Source organism: Haliotis cracherodii, unplaced genomic scaffold, assembly GCF_022045235.1.
Source record: "Haliotis cracherodii isolate W230 unplaced genomic scaffold, xgHalCrac1.p SCAF_3, whole genome shotgun sequence".
Taxonomy (NCBI): domain Eukaryota; kingdom Metazoa; phylum Mollusca; class Gastropoda; order Lepetellida; family Haliotidae; genus Haliotis; species Haliotis cracherodii.
In genome coordinates, this window is record NW_027266286.1 from 9,860,132 (window position 1) to 9,878,944 (window position 18,813).

Here is an 18,813-nt window from a genome sequence, read left to right on the forward strand (position 1 = left end):
GATGACAGACTAGTCCTACCACAGATTCATGCTTCCTGTGCATCACACCTGTCAACTGTGACTTACACATTGACTTGAACAGTTTGTTTGGATGAATACAATCTTAATACAAATTCTTCTCGTGTTACATTATGGAAAGAAAATGGATATGAATGTATTAACAAGTAATTGTCAATAAACCTGAAGCTGTTAAGATGAATTCACCAAGTTTCACGGTACACAATAACAACACCATAATTCTGTTTATAGAATGTATTATTTACAATAATGATAAATGCAAGAGACAATATAAGGAAATATGCTGCAAAGATTGAAAATATGCTGTTGGTGATGAGCCATGCCAACATATTTGTCACATCAATGTCCAACATTCTGGTGGATCTGAACCGAGCGTTCACTGCTGAGATGTGAACCACTAACACGGTCCAGTCTGATCTGAACCTTGTCATTGTAGTAGGGCTGGGACTCTTAATTTGGCTACTTGGGTCAGGTGGGTCCTCAGTAGGACCCAGATACCCACAGGACTAACCGGACCTGTGGTTAGTCACGGGATATATTGTTTAAATACAACAACAATAAAACTCCATGGTTACACTACAAGTTGCTAATGTTTGCATATGTTTGTGTGAAGATAAAGCTTCAGTCAACTTCAGTGAGGGAGTGTGGTTTCACGTTGCTTTTAGCAATATTCCAGCAATATCACGGCGGGGGACACCAGAAATGGGCTTCACACATTGTACTCATGTCGGGAACCCGGGTCTTCGGCATGACGAGCGTACGCTTTAACCACTAGGCAACCCAACTTCAGTGTATGCATGATCAGATTGTTTTAAAAAAGTATCAACAATTTTGCCCGGGCTCCGGTAAAACAATTCCAAGTTGGACACTTTGTACCCAACTTCAGACCTACAGCGGGTCCCTGTGTAGTATATTTAAACTCGTCCCAGCCCTACATCGTAGACCAGATCTCTGGGTTCAGCCTCTGCCGCACTCTCTACACAGTCATCTATGAACACACACACACATCCGGTTCAGTCCATTATCTGAACCAAGGGGGTAAACTGGCCCTGTCCCAGTACTTCCGCTCGGCTACTTGTTGATCTCGTTTAGTCTTCTTAAACTCATCCACTTCTTTCTCGGTCGGGGGCTTCGCATCAACAAAGAGGTCCGGGAATTCAAATGTGTAACCATCTCCCTGTAAGAGATAAAACATTTTAAAGAGATAATTCAATTAGTTTTTTATCACCTGTTCCTATATCTGAATATGCTTTAGGGATATGATGCAGTTTTCTACTGCGCATAATATTTTAAAAATACTGAATCCCCTAGAGGAGTTGCGCATTGTGCTTCTGTGCGCACAATACTCAAGAAAATATAAAAAAATGTTCTTTTTGAATGCTTACTAAAGTGGTTAAAGTTGGACTAAATTTTTTAAAATATAATAATATCTTTGCATTATCGAAAATATGACAAATTGACCAGTATCTGCTGCCATCTTTGTCTCATGTGTGACAACCCCCTACCACCCACCCTCACTGAAGAGTTGACCATCCCAAAACACACTCACTGCAGCTAACAATTCATAGAGTAATATTCCACAAGACATTCTAATATATAATGTATATGACAATTTTTTATAAGGAAAATCAGTTATGTCAAACATACTGAAGAAAAAATGTTAGGGATTATGAAAAGTTTGTGGTGATATCAAATTTGTAGTGAAAACTGAGCCCAATTTCATGTAAATATCCTGAAAAACATTCACGATCCCTAACTTGTTTTGTTCAGTATATTTAAATATACACTTGACATAAAAAATAGTTTTGTGTATCGTGGAAGGATAAAAATATTCCTCTCAAAAGTGTAGTAGTATATAAACTTGAAGCAACCACTGTAGTTTAGAATATTAAATCGGACGACCTCCTCCTCCTCCGACCCCCTTTGACCTAAAATGGATTGGCCCCTGTTGCTGTACAGGCGGTCCCCATCATGATAACTCGGCACACAGAAGACACTAAGTGACCATCACATCCTCCTACTGGTCATCCACAGGAACAATATCCCTGTAATTACACTGACTGAGTATAACAATGGACTTAATTACAGCACCCAACCCAGCACTTATGCTCTTACCCCAGAAGCAAGATGACCTTGACTGGCTTCCAGAGGTCAGTGTTATCTTGATGTGAAAACATGAATTTACAAGGAAAATCTCAGTAGGGACCATATGCTAGGTCAATCACATCTATTGTAGGCTGTGCTGGATAAAACTTTTCTAAAACTGAGAATAACTGGGGTGGACCAGATTATGAAATGACTTCCTTCCTGGTTGCTAAGATTTAACATGCATTCAGGCTATTCAGCCATGGAAACCAAACAAATAATGAAAATATGTTTTTGGGTTTTTTTTTTGTTATTTCATGCTGCGCTCAGCAATATTCAAGCTATATGACGGCAATCTGTAAATGTGTACCGGTACTTCTATGTTGGACAAGCAGGTTTTGGTCTGGTTTGTTTGTTGTTTAACGCAGCACTCAGCAATATTCCAGCTATATGACGGCGGTCTGTAAATAATCGAGTGATTGATATCATGAGCATCGATCCACGCTGTTGGTAAGGTTGGTTGGTTTGTTGTTTAACACCGCACTCAGCAATATTTCAGCTATATGATGGCGGTCTGTAAATAATCGAGTCTGGACCACACAATCCAGTGATTGATATCATGAGCATCGATCCACGCAATCAGGATACGATGACGCGCATCAACCAAGTCAGCGAGCCTGACCACCCGATCCCGTTAGTCGCCTTTTACGAGAAGCCTTGTCGCCTATTATGGCAAGCATGGGTTGCTGATGACCTATTCTACCCCGGATAGACAAACAGGACTACATTCCATGATGGATTGCTCATTTCAGTGGAGATTGTGACATACCCTGGTTATCACTGCCATGTTAAATCATTGACTACTGGATCAAAATTCATATAAAGTTCACAAACAGGTTTTTGAAATGACTCAAGTAAGTGGGAATAGAAAGTAAAATAGAAAAAGTACTTTCAGAACATAATTGTTATTTAGTTTTTCAAAACCTGGAGCTGAATATAATGCAGTGAGTGTTTGTCCTATCATGAAACCTGATGTAACCTATGGTCTTGCCGTTAAAAGCAGTTATATGTACAATATTTCTTTGGTGAACACATTCATTGCATTGATGGAAAAATACAAGCAATTTTCAGTATTTTTTTATCATTTTCGGTCCGTCACGTTTTGTTTCTGGAGCAGAACTAAAAAAAACGTAAGAGATATCTTAACCAAACTTGGCACACAGATAGGTCTAGTGGAGAAATAGTGATTTTTGAGTTTGATTTGAAATAGTGATTTTTGAGTTTGATTCGAAAATGGTGGTAATGCTTGTTCCTGGAGCAGAGCTTGAAAAGCATACAATATTTCTGGCCTTGCACATAACCAGACATGTCATACTGACGGGGAAATGAGTATTTCATGCTTGTTTTAATTTGTATGTAGGACTGCACTCACCAGCTGAACATAGGCTACCTTAGTGTCCTCCTCCCGGGCCACGACGGTGCCCTTGGCCGGGTGCTTGATGTCCTCTCCTGTACAAGAAAAACAAACACTTTACAGACTGGCGACATATTAGTCCGATAAACATCAGATACCTGACTGCAGACTGGCGACATGTTAGTCCGATACATGTCAGATGTTTGACTGTAGACTGGCGACATGTTAGTCCGATACATGTCAGATGTCTGACTGTAGACTGGCGACATATTAGTCCGATACATGTCAGATGTTTGACTGTAGACTGGCGACATGTTAGTCCGATACATGTCAGATGTCTGACTGCAGACTGGCGACATGTTAGTCCGATACAAGTCAGATGTCTGACTGAAGACTGGCGACATGTTAGTCCGATACAAGTCAGATGTCTGACTGCAGACTGGCGACATATTAGTCCGATACATGTCAGATGTCTGACTGTAGACTGGCGACATATTAGTCCGATACATGTCAGATGTCTGACTGTAGACTGGCGACATATTAGTCCGATACATGTCAGATGTCTGACTGTAGAGTGGCGACATATTAGTCCGATACATGTCAGATGTCTGACTGTAGACTGGCGACATATTAGTCCGATACATGTCAGATGTCTGACTGTAGACTGGCGACATGTTAGTCCGATACATGTCAGATGTCTGACTGCAGACTGGTGACATATTAGTCCGATACATGTCAGATGTCTGACTGTAGACGGGTGACATGTTAGTCCGATACATGTCAGATGTCTGACTGTAGACTGGCGACATGTTAGTCCGATACATGTCAGATGTCTGACTACAGACTGGCGACATATTAGTCCGATACATGTCAGATGTCTGACTGTAGACTGGCGACATGTTAGTCCGATACATGTCAGATGTCTGACTGCAGACTGGCGACATATTAGTCCGATACATGTCAGATGTCTGACTGTAGACTGGCGACATATTAGTCCGATACATGTCAGATGTCTGACTGTAGACTGGCGACATATTAGTCAGATACATGTCAGATGTCTGACTGCCGACTGGCATTATGGTGGCCAGCCCTGTGGTGAGACACACCCAGCACCATCACACTCTCACACCTCCTGGGGTAGAATAGATCTGTGTGTCCAAGGGAAGACTGCTGAGGATCAGGCGGTCATAACGTTTAACCTGGATGAGTGTATGTCATCATGGCTTGAATATTGCTACTGGATACTGAAGATAGTTTTTCATTTTGGGGATAACAGACACAAATTGTAAAAAATAAAAGTTACAAAGATAACTACTTTCATAGCTGTTTTTGGCATGAACAATTTCTTTTAAACATCTGTTTGTTTGTTTGTTGTTTAATGCTGCACTCAGCAATATTCCAGCTATATGCATGGGTATATATTGCAGTCTGTAAATAATCGAGTTTGGACTAGACAATCCAGTGATTGATATCATGAGCATTGATCCACACAACTGGGATACAATGGCACATGCATCAACCAAGTCAGCGAGCCTGATCACCCAGTCCTGTTAGTCGCCTCTTCAAAATCACTATCAAGTGGGGTGGGACGGGTAACTCTGGTACCCGGGCTGGTACTGAGTAGGACCCGGGTAGTCGGGTACCCACAGGACTACCCAGACCCATGGTTAGTCACGTGATTATAGTGTTTAATGGCAAAAATTATCTAGAACTCTATGGTTACACTATAAGTGACAAATGTTCACATTCCTTATGACTTTGCACCCATTCCTTCTGACTTTATATGTTTGCATATAGATAAAACTTCAGTCAACTTCAGTGTATGCATGACCGGATCAGTTTATACGTGTATCTAAATACATTTTGACAGGAGTATGGTCAAACATTTCCCTATCAGACATGTTATACCTATTCAAGAGACCTACATTGGGTAGGGTCGGGTAATAGGGGGGTAGAGTACCGAGGTAGTAGATTTGGACTCATCCCATCCCTACTATCAAGGCTTAAAATACATGCTATGATCAATATTAAAGATTTGCTAAAATTCAGTTAAATCTACAGGTAACCTAGCTCTTAATTGAAAACAGAGAACGTATATGAAACTTCGTGCATGACAGTAACGAGTGAGCGCAAACCCAATCTACCTGATCCAGGTGACAAACTCATTTGCACCTAAGCACCATTAACACCTGTAGCCTTGTCTGTCCTGACAAGTGGTTTGTTGTGTACAGAGGCTGATCAATTCATACAAGCCTTACACAAGTTATACATCATAATCATTCATATTTACATTGTCACTAATCATTAATATCCTAAGTTTCTATATAACATAGTATATCATGATTTTCATAAATATTAATTATCTTCAATATCAATTATCATATGATGTAAAATGCATACTTGACAAAATCATAATTTTCTATTTTCAAAACCATGTAAGACTCAGCATTATTTCTAAAAAAATAATTAACCCCCTTACAAATAACATCTAGTGATTTGTCTTGTTTACAATCCAAAACATATTGACTAAAATCAGAAGTTTGCACAAGCCATTCTCTGTAAGCAGTGTTTGTTGTCCTGTATCTATTGTTGTGAGCCACCATCAACGCCACACACTGAGGCGCTCCTCATCTGTGACAACACAACCAGTCATTGCACTTTCTCGAGTGACCGAGATCAATATGTGGGCGCCCGGTGAACCAGTCCATCCCTTGCCTACTTAGGCCCCAGCTCGTCATTTCCATGTCGTGAATTATACAATGTATTGACTCGACTGAACTCGCTGCCATCCTTACATAATCAGCCATTGATTGGTGGATGGGTACACTGATGCTGTGGGAGGCAGAGTGGTCTTGATGGCATTTGGGGACGCCATGTTAAATGGTATACAGATATGATGATTCCACAAATGTGGAATGGAAACTCAAATTTGAAAATCTGGTTTTTTTCCATGAGTCCATAAATAGACCTCAGAAATTATATATATATATACTTACGGAGGTCAGTAAATAATCGAGAGTCTGGACCAGACAGTCCAGTGATTGACATCATGAGCATCAGTCCACGCAATTGGGATACAATGACATGCCTCAACCAAGTCAGCGAGTTTGACCACCTGATCCCGTTAGTTGCCTCTTATGACAAGCATAGTCGCCTCTTACAACAAGCATAGTCGCCTCTTACCACAAGCATAGTCGCCTGTTATGGCAAGTATTGTCGCCTGTTATGGCAAGCTTAGGTTGCTGAAGACCTATTCTACCCTGTATCTTCAAGGATCTTATTCAGAAATGAGTGAATGTTGATTAAAGACACATTAAGCAATATATAATATTCAATATTCTATCAAGGCGGCATGTCAATAATCGAGTCTAGACCAGGCAAACCAAAGACTGAAAACATGAGCCAGTATCCACATCATGGAGGTACGATGCACACAATCAGTCAGGAGCCTGATGGATGTCTTGACCTGATCACCTCAAACCCAGCCATGACGTGCTGGGCACCTGTCTCAACCAGGGTTCCAATAGGGCACACAGAAAATGATTTGTTAGTCATTGGGACAACTTCACTTGAATGAACAAATTTCTCTTATTTCATCTGTATTTTATTTAATATTATTGTTATTTCTGCATACAACACTATTTTTATCAAAATGAATCCCCTCAAACATTTTGAAAAAAACATGTTTTACAATTTTATTTAAAAACTAAGGCAGGTAACAGAAATGGCTGAAATTGAGTGAATGATGTAATACACTGCAACAATATTCCAGCCACATCACAGCAGAAATATTCTCGCCATATAACAGCAGCAATATTCCAGCCACATCACAGCAGAAATATTCTTGCCATATAACAGCAGCAATATTTTAGCCACATCACAGCAGAAATATTCTCGCCATATAGCGGCAGCAATATTCCAGCCATACCTCAACAGCAATATTCTCCCCATATAACAGCAGCAATATTCTCCCCATATAACAGCAGCAATATTTCAGCCATATAACAGCAGAAATATTCCAGCCATACCTTAACAGCTATATTCTCGCCATATCTATAACAAATCTGTGGTGACTAAAATTCGCGGATCCACAGAAGATTCTCATCCCTGCATATAACAACAGCAATATCTTGCCATATCACAGTAGCAATATCCTCGCCATATAACATCCGCAATATTCCAGCAATAGAATAGCAATCGGTTTCGTTGCTGTCCCTAATGAAAATGTGGCAGGGTTTTACCAAACATACCATACATACTTTATGGGAATTGTCTCTTGTTTGTAATTTGTGTTGCTATTTCTTTTGAAAGTTTCGGTGAAACCCACGAGCATGGGTATGGTGCTCACAAACCTAGAAACATAATCAGGGCGAACCGGGATTCGAACCCACAATCATAGGTTTCTGGCGTGCCCAAGGGACGCAACTCTGCACAGCGAATCGCGGCGCCTTAGACGACTGGGCCACCTGTGTCCCCGAACAACATAAAGAACAGGGAGAACAAGAATGGATCCCTCAAACCAAACCAATCAGGGATGTGAATAGTAGTGGGACAATACACGGATGGATCGGTGGATCGCGATATTTTACTTCCCAAAGCAAGTATCGATCTTAGTCGTACACTATATAAGTAAAAAATATCAATTCATACCTTATAGCTGGAATATTGCTGAGTGCGGTGTTAAACAACAAACAAACAATAATAGCCGTTACACCAAACACTAATTAGTAGTAAGAATTAGTTGTGAAAAAGTAAATATTTTCATCCACTGAGCCATACTTGACTGTAAATCGTCAGTGTGCCAGGTATTTGACAATCCTGTCTGTGAAAAAGATGGCTTACGCACCACAGATAAGAGCACATATAAGTATCATGATACGTATTGTATCATGGAGGTATCGTGATATGTATTGGATCGCACAGTTGGTGTATCGTCCGAGCCCTAGATCTGAACCAGGTCTCCAGTGTGACAAATGGACACTTCAACCACTAGACTACCCAAGTATCAATCAAAAGCCCAGCTGCAAGCTTGATCAGACAAACCACAGCAAATTTATCAAAATGAAACGTGGCATGCATAATACTTTTCATCTCGACTTCGCGTCGCTGCCTCCATTGACAGTACTTATTATTAACAGTGCTCAGCTTAGCTTCAAAAAGCATGTACCAAGGCAACCTGTTCTTGAAAAATTAAAAAAAATCAACCTAATATTTATGTCCACATGCACCTGGTGGAAGTTGAATCAAGTTCCTTAAGTCGAGCCTGATTCCGTGAGTGTGACTCACCTTGTTTGACTGCTGTTCTGACACACAGCACAGGGACGCTGTAGATCTTCTCCAGGTACTGCTTGATGTCCAGGATACTCATCCTGAAGAGGCAAAGCAAGACTGGTTAACACAACAGTTTTGTTATCAAAATACCGTATTCGACGTAATAAGTGCCCTCGGCGATATTTGCTAATATATTGGTAAGTGAACAATCCTTATTAGCACCCCTTCCGATTGATCAATGTATGCAAGACTTATTTATTCGTCTATAATACGCACTCGTGTGTTATATGCACCCTTAATTATGGGCAATTAAATTCTGGAAAAATATATCTGTCGTATTTAAACAGTCAGGCCGTTAGCATAAACCATGAAATTTATCTTTCAACTCTGTTTTTTCCACCAAAATAATATTCTAATAAGAGCCCCCTATTTCTTATTTTGAGAGCGCACTGGGCGCTTATTACGTTGTATACGGTACCTCTAATGTGATGTGAGGGAACAGCTGGGTAAGTACGGCTGGCTACAAAGATTGATAATCGGAATTATCGTCGATGGGAAGAAATATTAACAATTATCGATATGAAATTGTTGTCATTGATAATAACTTACATAAACTATAGCGATGAAATAAAGTTTAGATTTACCGAAACAGACTTGTTATTGTCAATTGTCAAAGATGGAAATTGTTTTTGTTATATCTCAAATGTCCACAATGAAATTTATGTATAAATGTGTCACTGAACACCAGTAGCGGTATATCTGTTGATTTCTTTCGAGACTTTCTTGCATATTTGCTTAAAGTTACTTCTGTGATATTTATCTACAATTGATATATAGTTAGCGATTATTGATCTCTATAGCACATCTCCCTGAAACAGCATAGCTTGCTGCGGACCTATTCTAACCTGTTATCACACATGTTGTTCTATAAGCATTATCTCACCCCTATTGTATAATGCAGTAAAGTGATCATTCCTTCACTGGCTCTGTAATTTGCCACAGCTGGTCGGCTGTTCTCAGAATCCATGCATGCTTGACACCTTGCCTGTTTGACTGCGTCAGTATACACCAGTGACTAGTGTTGGGAACCAACCTCTGAACTGGATCATGCGTTCAGGTTGTGTTACCTTAGTAGTTGGTTGGTTTGTTGTTTTACGCCGCACTCAGCAATATTCCAGCAATATTACAGCTATATGACAGCGGTCTGTAATTAATCGAGTCTGGACCAGATAATCCAGTGATTGAGATCATGAGCATCGATCCACGCAATTGGGATCGATGGCATGCATCAACCAAGTCAGCGAGCCTGACCATCTGATTCCGTTAGTCGCCTCTTACGACAAGCATTGTTGCCTTTTAAGGCAAGCATGGGTTGCTGAAGAGTGAGTGAGTGAGTGAGTGAGTGAGTGAGTGAGTGAGTGAGTGAGTATGGTTTTATGCCGCTTTTAGCAATATTCCAGCAATATCATGGCGGGGGACACCAGAAATGGGCTTCACACATTGTACCCGTGTTGGGAATCGAACCCGGGTTTATGGCGTGACGAGCCAACGCTTTAACCACTATCTCCATGAATTTATCAGTTTGCAAGTGGAGACAGAAGTTACATTTATCTATTTACAACTTACCCAAACCACATATTTTCTGTCTTTCAGTTTTTAAACCCTGCCAATCCAATACTCCCATGGTTGCAAAATGAATTTTTCAAGGAATATACAGAGCTCCAGATAATTTTTTGAGCAATTGAGTTTTTACTTGAAGGTTTCTATTTTAATTGGGTTCTTACTTATCTATTCACTTATCTATTCATCACTCTATTGGGTTTTTCCCAAAATGAGTAAACATTTTGAGATATTTAATAAAATGAAATAATGTTTTAGATGTATATAATGGTTCTAAATATAGGCTTGACTCGGAAAGTAAATTAGCTCGTAATTGTGTTTTGGAAATTATCTCTGCATGCATGCGCATGTTGTATGCATGCTGAAAAAGCTCTGTTGTGTATTTACGCGGGCTGTTTTAAACATTTGAGCTTTTCATTGAATGCACGCGTTTCTGTACGCGAGTCATTTGAAGTAATTGGGTTTTGAATACTTTGGGGGGATATTTTACTCAAATACACAGCTTATCTGTAGCTCTGAATATGTGCTAATAAAATATATAACTTGTTATTTCATTATCAATTTTCTGTGATGTATAATGAGGTTTTGGTCAACAGTTAAGCTAATAATACAATTGATCCCTAAACAAATCTTACCAAAGAAGGCAACACAACAAACAATATTAAAAAAATGGAACTTAAAATGAAAGCCTAACATAGTTCTTCTGAACCCAGGACAATAATCCTCCAACACTGCAACCAGACTACCAGCTCCCATTACACATGATCAGCTTCCTACATCGTTAACGAATGACCTGACCAGGTGTTAATGACGGCCTCACAGTCCCACCTGAGCCGCTAATGAGTGCTGGCTTTGTTACCAGTACTGTACTCGGGTCATCGTCAGTCTCATTAGTTGTCTTACTCAGTCAACCCAGGTATATACACTGTCATCTCACCTTTTGAACAGTAAGACAAAAACCTAACCCAGTGTCTGTTCAGGTCAGGCTATAGGACCTGATCAAACCAGGGGAGAGAGTGAGATGGACCTAGTGCCACTTAATTGGCTAAATCCATGAATCCAAAATTACACACTGTTGAATAAAATTTGAAACTTTTAAAAGGGCTCTTTCCCTTCCACGTCTGTTAAGTTGATAATTTCATTTCTTCAAACATCCACGCCTCCCATTTTGTTCATTGTTCACCCAACATACAAATATTTTCTGTAGTAATCAAGAAACTTAAAAAAATCATGTTTTAATACTTGTATTCATAGTTTTATTTCCACTTAATCTGTTGACCAGGTGATTAAAAGTAAAGGTGCCTTGTTAGTCTATGTGATAGGACAGCCAATTGTGCTTCAGAAGCCATCCATTTTGGTGAAACTCATAATCAAGGCAAAGTTGGGATCAGGCCCTAACCGGCAGATCCTGGCATGTCTAAGGGTCACAACTCTTTACAACAAACCAGAGAGCCTAACCACTGGGTCACTCTTGTGAAAATGAGGTGAGGTGAGGTTTAAAGGGGCTTAACGTCATGTTCAAGATGACTGCACATATATAACAGTGTCTGTCTGTCTGTGTGTGTGTCTGTGTGGCTGCTTGTACTAGTCTGGACTAATGCCTATTTTATAGGTCAAGCCCACTGAGATACATTTTAACATGAATACCCCACTCAGACACAGTAAACTGACTCTGAGCCGACAAGTCCTTGTTTTAGCCCCTTAATGCTCAGCGTCAGGCAGAGTAACAACAAGTACCATATTTTATTGTCTTTTGGTATGACGCCGCTGGAGATGAACCCCCATCCCCCTCACCCCCTCTCTTCCGCTCTCCAGGCAGACACTTCACCACTAGACTACAGTGGTTGTATTGTTGACTATGAACCAGTAAGTGCAGAAGTAACCTATACAGCTTTAATCACCAAGTAAATCTGATTTCATACATTACGCTAAATTATAGTCTAAAACAACGGGGATAATGAAATCCATTTAATTTAACCTCTGGCAAATTGCTTGCAGAAACTGTTTTATCAAATATGACAAAGCTACCAAATAAAACATCCAAACCATATTACCTGTTATGATAACATTTGGCATGAACTCGCTTACTGCCATGAATCATAGCCAAACAGCCTGAAGGTGCAGCTGAGTTACATTCAAGCAGTGTTCCCGTCTACTGGGAATGACCAGTTTAATACCAGTAATATTAGGCCTAGTTCATGTGACTGTCAGTCACTGTGGACTGGCAAATTAAGTAACTTATAAATCTTTGTTGTTAAACAAAACATCTGCGATATTCATATAAATGTATTTTTCGAATCAAGTCAGCTTGTCTGTTACCATGAGGGTTCCTTTTGTCTATTTTTAGTGCAAGGAAATAACATTTCGCTTTGCTTTGAGGATAAATATATATTTGTAGCCATTCAGACTCGAACCAAAGTGAAATTTTAGAGAGAGAGAGAGAGAGAGAGAGAGAGAGAGAGAGAGAGAGTGAGTGAGTGAGTATGGTTTTACGCCGCTTTTAGCAATATTCCAGCAATATCACGGCGGGGGACACCAGAAATGGGCTTCACACATTGTACCCATGTCGGGAATCGAACCCGGGTCTTTGGCGTGACGAGCGAACGCTTTAACCACTAGGCTACCCGACCGCCCCGAGAGAGAGAGAGAGAGAGAGAGTTGTGACTGAAGTGTAGATTTAACAAAGTTAACTTCAGAGATGATGTTATTGCTTCAGCAAAATTAGGGGGGAATGGTAATTTTTAGAGTTACCAGTCCACAAGGACTGGCAGTTTGAAATGCAAGGCTGAATACTGCATTCAAGCCTAATCATCAGTCATATAACGGCAGTCATCCAGAGACACCTGTTATTAGTCATTTCATAAGATGTATGACGTTAATTCTAATACTCCCAGACATGTAACAGAAACAGAGTTAATTGCACAGAGCTCTTTCTCCGTGGTTTCAGTTACTCGAATCACGACACAATGACGTGTGATAATTGGATTTCGTTAATAATCCGGACCCAACACCAGCTGAACAAAACCTTCAATTCCAACCACACGAGATGAGATCCTGGCATTCATGCAACCCATCTCTACCTTCAACTGTGGAGAGGTCAGAATAAGGGCAGAGAACTCCCATCACCAATCAATGGTCAGTGTATGTGGCCAAACCCCATTACATAACCCCAAACTGCCCAGTAATGTAATTACACGGTAGTCAGGGGGATTATATCAGCTTGATCGAGTTATCAGTAAAAGAGGGCTCGTACGGAATACAATGAAATCATATGTCAGAGGCTTGATAATTTGCGCTAATGTCTCAAACATGGTATTTTCTCGGGTGGTGACCTCAGCTGACTGGAATCACTAGCCATGTTGTGACGTTGGCATTAAAGTCGGTTAATATTGCCTACACCTCTAGGTATGGACATTGCAGTTACGGTCGCTGAACGATACAGACAGGGAAATATCTCAGGGAGTTGGTCTTAGTGGTGTTAGATTTGGAGACAAATTCGGGATTTTCTTGGACTTGTTTGGATATCTCTGCCATGATGCAACGAAGGAGGCTGACGATGATGAATGAAGATGCGGCACGAGATCGAAGTCAAACTGTGGCCACGTCCCAAAACAAGCATTACACCATGGTCATCAACTACAAGAAGGTACTGCTGTGTTTGGAATCTGTAGCTTTAAACTAACAGCCTTTCTTAATCACGATATATTATTTTAAACTAACAGCCTTTCTTTATCACGATATATTATTTTAAACTAACAGCCTTTCTTAATCACGATATATTATTTTAAACTAACAGCCTTTCTTAATCACGATATATTATTTTAAACTAAGAGCCTTTCTTAAATCACGATATATTATTTTAAACTAAGAGCCTTTCTTAATCATGATATATTCTTTTAAACTAAGAGCCTTTCTTAATCACAATATATATTCTTTTAAACTAAGAGCGTTTAAACATGACATATTCTTTTAAACTAATAGCCTTTATTAACCATGACATATTCTTTTAAACTAATAGATTTATTATCCATGACATATTCTTTTAAACTAATAGCCTTTATTAACCATGATATATTCTTTTAAACTAATAGCCTTTCTTTACCATGACATATTCTTTTAAACTAAGTATTTTTAGTAAGGATCAGATTATGGATTTATGGATGAACAACTTCTTTATTACAATTAAGACCGACATTACAGTGTAGATTCTAACACTGTTATCAAGTCTAACCTACACTGAAACTTCACTCTTAATTGTGATAAAGAAGTTGTTCATCCATAAATCCTATCCTATCTAAATGCCTATCAAAGAAGTTAAGAGTATTTATTAAAATGACATATTCTTTTAAACCAACAGCCTTTCTTAACTATGACATATTATTAGAGCCTTACCAACCATGACACATTTCTTTCTGACTGAACACTGTTGAAGGTGTGAATTCACCTTATGCTGAATTGGAAAATTTCGTCAATTCATATCTCAAGATATTCAGGAATCATGCAGAAGGGTGGACTGAGACTGAGATCACACCAGCTATAAATATCTGACATTTTACTGCGATATATTTACTAAATGATGTTTTTCAGTTTATATATTTTTGGGGGAAAATTGAAAACTGATCAGCTGTGTTATCTAAACTGATTTTACTGGTTATTTTAAAAAGACTATTGTACAAGCAAGAGTGTGAGAACTTAGATGAACTTGTACATAAAACTTTTGCATTGTTTTTTCATAAATGTCTTGTACAGTGGTTCATTAGCTAACATGTTAGTTACGATCCTAGGTATATTCCTATTTGAATTGTTTAAACACAGCAGAGTTTGGAATTACTTGTATTAGAGCGACAATGGCTAAAATCACAATGGCAAGGTTAAAATAAGTTTAACTGGCTGAAGGCACACTTAGAAATCATATATTTTTTAAACAAGATACTTTTTGACAATGTGTCTCATACCATGTGTATTAAGCTAGTGATAAATGTACTTTCACACAGGTAAACTGGAGAAACATGGAACATCAACATATGAATACACTTCATGGACAGTACAACTAAATAAACCTGGGATTCAGAAATTGAAGATGGTATTATCAATCTCAATGAAAATGCAGGGGACAAACTTCATAAATTACAAATGCTTACTATCAACCTTCGGATTTATCAAAATTCACTGTTTCAAGAATGAATCAAAAGTATTCCCTTTTGCCGCACACTTAATTTCTACAGGAATGGCGCACTTGAAAACAATTACATTTCTATACCAGCATAGTGACATTTGTAAAAAACTGTTCTTTAATCTTAGTTATGATGAGTTAGCATTCCACCATATTCATGACAAGTGTCAAGGTGGTTACTCTGAAGATATTCTTACCTAAGTGAAGCAACTTAAATACATGATTACTTCACACTATTGATATCCAGCTATACCTGTACCTGTCACGTCCACATGACTCACGACATGCCACCTAACTATAGGCCCAGCTCAATACCAAGCTGTCATCAGCTGAAATACTCTCACTCCCGGTATGGGTGTGGCCTGTGTTATCTCACAGTCACTGGCAGCTATCAACAACATCCTATAGCATGTCATATTGTACATAAACTATATCAAGCAAATAGACTAGATAAATAAATCTGGAATGATAGTGACAGAGTGAAACTACCTTATTCCAAGGATCTATGTTTCATAGGTAATTTTCCAGCTTATTTGGTGATTAAATAATCAAATTGTCATTAAGGTGACACTTTTGTATATAGAACTGACAGCCAGCCATACACACATCAACAAGACGAGACAAGGAAGGCCCTTGCACAAGATGTCGAGTCATCCACGTACCAATGCAGACAATATCAAATAACAAAGAGGACATCAACAGTGCAATGTTGTTTATCTTATGAAGTATCAAGTATGCTTTTATTGAGTCTCTAGCAGGACACATGGGTCAGGTACTCATTGCTTAATAGATGTGTGGTTAAATGTGTGGTTAAATGTATGGATGGATGGCTGGTTGAAGTTATGGGTAGATGGGTGGGTGGTTGAATTTGTGGGTAGATGGATGGGTGTTGAATGTGTGGGTAGATGGATGGGTGTTGAATGTGTGGGTAGATTGTTGGTTGGTTGAATGTGTGGGTAGATGGATGGGTGTTGAATGTGTGGGTAGATGGATGGGTGTTGAATGGTTGGGTAGATGGGTGGGGAGATGGATGGGTGGTTGAATGTGTGGGTAGATGGATGGGTGGTAGAATGTGTGGGTAGATAGATAGGTGGTTAAATGGGTGGGTAGATGGATCGGTGGTTGAATGGGTGGGTAGATGGGTTGGTGGATGGATGTGTGGTTGAATGGGTGGTTGGTTGAATGTGTGGGTAGATGGATGGGTGGTTGAATGGGTGGGTGGATGGATGGGTGGTTGAATGTGTGGGTAGATGGGTGGGTGGTTGAATTTGTTGGTAGATGGATGTGTGGTTGAATGGGTGAGTGGATGGATGGGTGGTTGAATGGGTGGGTTGATGGATGGGTGGGTTGATGGATGGGTGGTTGAATGGGTGGTTGGTTGAATGTGTGGGTAGATGGGTGGGGAGATGGGTGGGTGGTTGAATGGGTGGCCGGTTGAATGGGTGGGTAGATGGGTGGTTGGTTGAATGTGTGGGTAGATGGGTGGGTGGTTGAATGTGTGGGTAGATGGGTGGTTGGTTGAATGTGTGGGTAGATGGATGTGTGGTTGAATGGGTGGGTAGATGGATGTGTGGTTGAATGTGTGGGTAGATGGATGGGTGGTTGAATGGGTGTGTGGATGGATCGATGGGTGGATGGATGGGTGGTTGAATGTGTGAGTAGATGGGTGGGTGGATGAATTTGTGTGTAGATGGGTGTTGAATGGGTGGGTGGATGGATGGGTGGTTGAATGTGTGAGTAGATGGGTGGGTGGATGAATTTGTGGGTAGATGGGTGTTGAATGGGTGGGTGGATGGATGGGTGGTTGAATGTGTGAGTAGATGGGTGGGTGGATGAATTTGTGGGTAGATGGGTGTTGAATGGGTGGGTGGATGGATGGGTGTTGAATGGGTGGATGGATGTATGTGTGTTGAATGGGTGGGTAGATGGAAGAGTGTTGAAATGGTGGGTAGATGGGTGTTGAATGGGTGGGTAGATGGAAGAGTGTTGAAATGGTGGGTAGATGGAAGGATGTTGAGGTAGATGGATGTGTGGATGGATGAGTGGATAGATGGATGATCGGTTATATGTGTGGGTAGATGGAAGGATGTATGGGTAAATGGACAGGTGGTATCTGGTTGAATGGATGGGTAGAAGAATGAACGGCTTAACAGCGTTAGAAATTGGCAATAATCCTATTGCCAAACTGCCCAATAGTTGAGGTATCCTAAGGACTAGTAGAAATTTGCGTATTTTAGGGTATGTCCTGAATGGTAGGGTGGGTGGATTGGTTTGTTTGTTTGTTTGTTTGTTTGTTTGCTTGTTTGTTTGTTGTTTAACACTGCACTCAGAGGTAGTTGAATGGGTGTGAAGGTGGATCAGTGAGATAAGACTAATGGCTAACCAGTAGGTAATTCTATTTATAACACATCAGCCTAAAGATAAGGTTATACTTCTTGGCTTGATGAGTACGTTGTATATTCCTGGTGGCTATGCCCCTGGTTATTTTCATACAGGAAGCATCATGTGTTTTGGGGATAGGTTTGGGAAAACTGGATCTATATATAGCACTCTCCAACACAATATATAGAACTGGGTGGTACAACTGAACAAGTTGGGTTGAGCAGTACAACAGGTGTATTAATACACATTACACATGGAATACGGGTAGAAAGATATGATCAGGAGCATAACACAATACAACAGACATGGATGCCAATACCACAAAGGTACTGTTCTCTTCAAATATCTCAGTTACCATGGTTATATGCATCGTCAAAAGATGAAGAATGTCGGCATGCTATTGTCAAACTAAAAGTTACTACAAAACTTTGAAATATTGTTATGAAAATATGGTCATGTTCATGACTGACAATTACTGAATTAACCTTTTTTTTAATCTATATAACACATATACACAAGTAGAGCAAACTACAGTTATAACAATGTCAAAGGGACCACTAATTTTAGTTTGTAAAAACCGTAGTTCGTTATAAGGGTATATACAGCATATATACAACAAATGGCTGGGACTTAAAAATAAGTTTGTTATATCCGTCAGTTCGTTATAAGCGTGTTTGTTATAACCGTAGTTTACTGTATGTCAGATATAAATGGAAAAGGCTTATATTTCAAATGTTTGGAGAATTATTTTTTCTACTATGAACAAATCTGGGATACTGAATTAACCTTTTTTTTAATCTGTATAACACATATACACAAGTAGAGCAAACTACAGTTATAACCAAGTCAA

General features: G+C 39.7%; 2 protein-coding genes across 3 annotated transcripts in view; one reads left to right on the forward strand and one right to left on the reverse strand.

The window, feature by feature from the left end:
* Positions 1-803: 803 nt before the first annotated feature.
* The window catches only part of LOC139474865 (large ribosomal subunit protein uL23m-like), a 30,608-nt gene continuing 12,598 nt past the window's right edge, over positions 804-18,813 (reverse strand). The window contains exons 3-5 of the mRNA XM_071258049.1: positions 8,804-8,886; positions 3,536-3,612; positions 804-1,195 (exon numbers count right to left, since the gene is read on the reverse strand). Coding sequence (XP_071114150.1) covers positions 1,040-1,195; positions 3,536-3,612; positions 8,804-8,886 — 316 coding nt within the window. The 3' untranslated portion in view covers positions 804-1,039. The remainder of the gene's footprint in view (positions 1,196-3,535; positions 3,613-8,803; positions 8,887-18,813) is intronic.
* The window catches only part of LOC139474863 (transcriptional regulator ATRX homolog), a 28,390-nt gene continuing 27,589 nt past the window's right edge, over positions 18,013-18,813 (forward strand). For both annotated transcript variants that reach the window (XM_071258043.1, XM_071258048.1), the window contains exon 1: positions 18,013-18,289. In XM_071258043.1, coding sequence (XP_071114144.1) covers positions 18,269-18,289 — 21 coding nt within the window. In that variant the 5' untranslated portion in view covers positions 18,013-18,268. The remainder of the gene's footprint in view (positions 18,290-18,813) is intronic.